The following is a 401-nucleotide window of genomic DNA, read 5'->3' on the forward strand; positions in this document are numbered from 1 at the left end:
TTGAACGATTCATTGACACTTTCAATTAACCTGCATAAAATCGGTCAGTAAAGTAGCTTGCTCTCATTACTTCCCGACTTCTCATGTGCCTGCCTCATACAGCTCGATCGACGACATAACAGAGGACAATCTGCCTCCCGTTGAGGTCTCCACCAATCCCGAACGTGGAACGAAAGTGGTGATTCAGCATTATTTCAACGAAGATGGTGATTTGATCAAAGAGACCAAAGAGTACCGCACCGAAAAGCGGCTGGTTGCATCGCAGATTGCAGTACGAAAAAAGTGGGCCAAATACGGTGCGGCCAAAAATGACCCGCCTGGTGGTAACTCAGCAAACACCTACCCGGCCGAGACGGTTACCATGCAATTGGTGCAGGCAAGACAGGTGAGTGTAGTGTGTA

At 48.4% G+C, this 401-nt stretch overlaps 1 protein-coding gene across 1 annotated transcript; it reads left to right on the plus strand.

Moving 5' to 3' along the window:
* Positions 1–102: 102 nt before the first annotated feature.
* Positions 103–384, plus strand: T265_16333 (hypothetical protein; the record flags this gene model as incomplete). The annotated part of the gene is made up of 1 exon (XM_009179942.1): positions 103–384. A coding segment is annotated over one exon (279 nt), but the record flags the coding sequence as incomplete, so codon positions are not given.
* Positions 385–401: the final 17 nt, after the last annotated feature.

Source organism: Opisthorchis viverrini (assembly GCF_000715545.1).
Source record: "Opisthorchis viverrini unplaced genomic scaffold scaffold26797, whole genome shotgun sequence".
Classification (NCBI taxonomy): Eukaryota; Metazoa; Platyhelminthes; class Trematoda; order Opisthorchiida; family Opisthorchiidae; genus Opisthorchis; species Opisthorchis viverrini.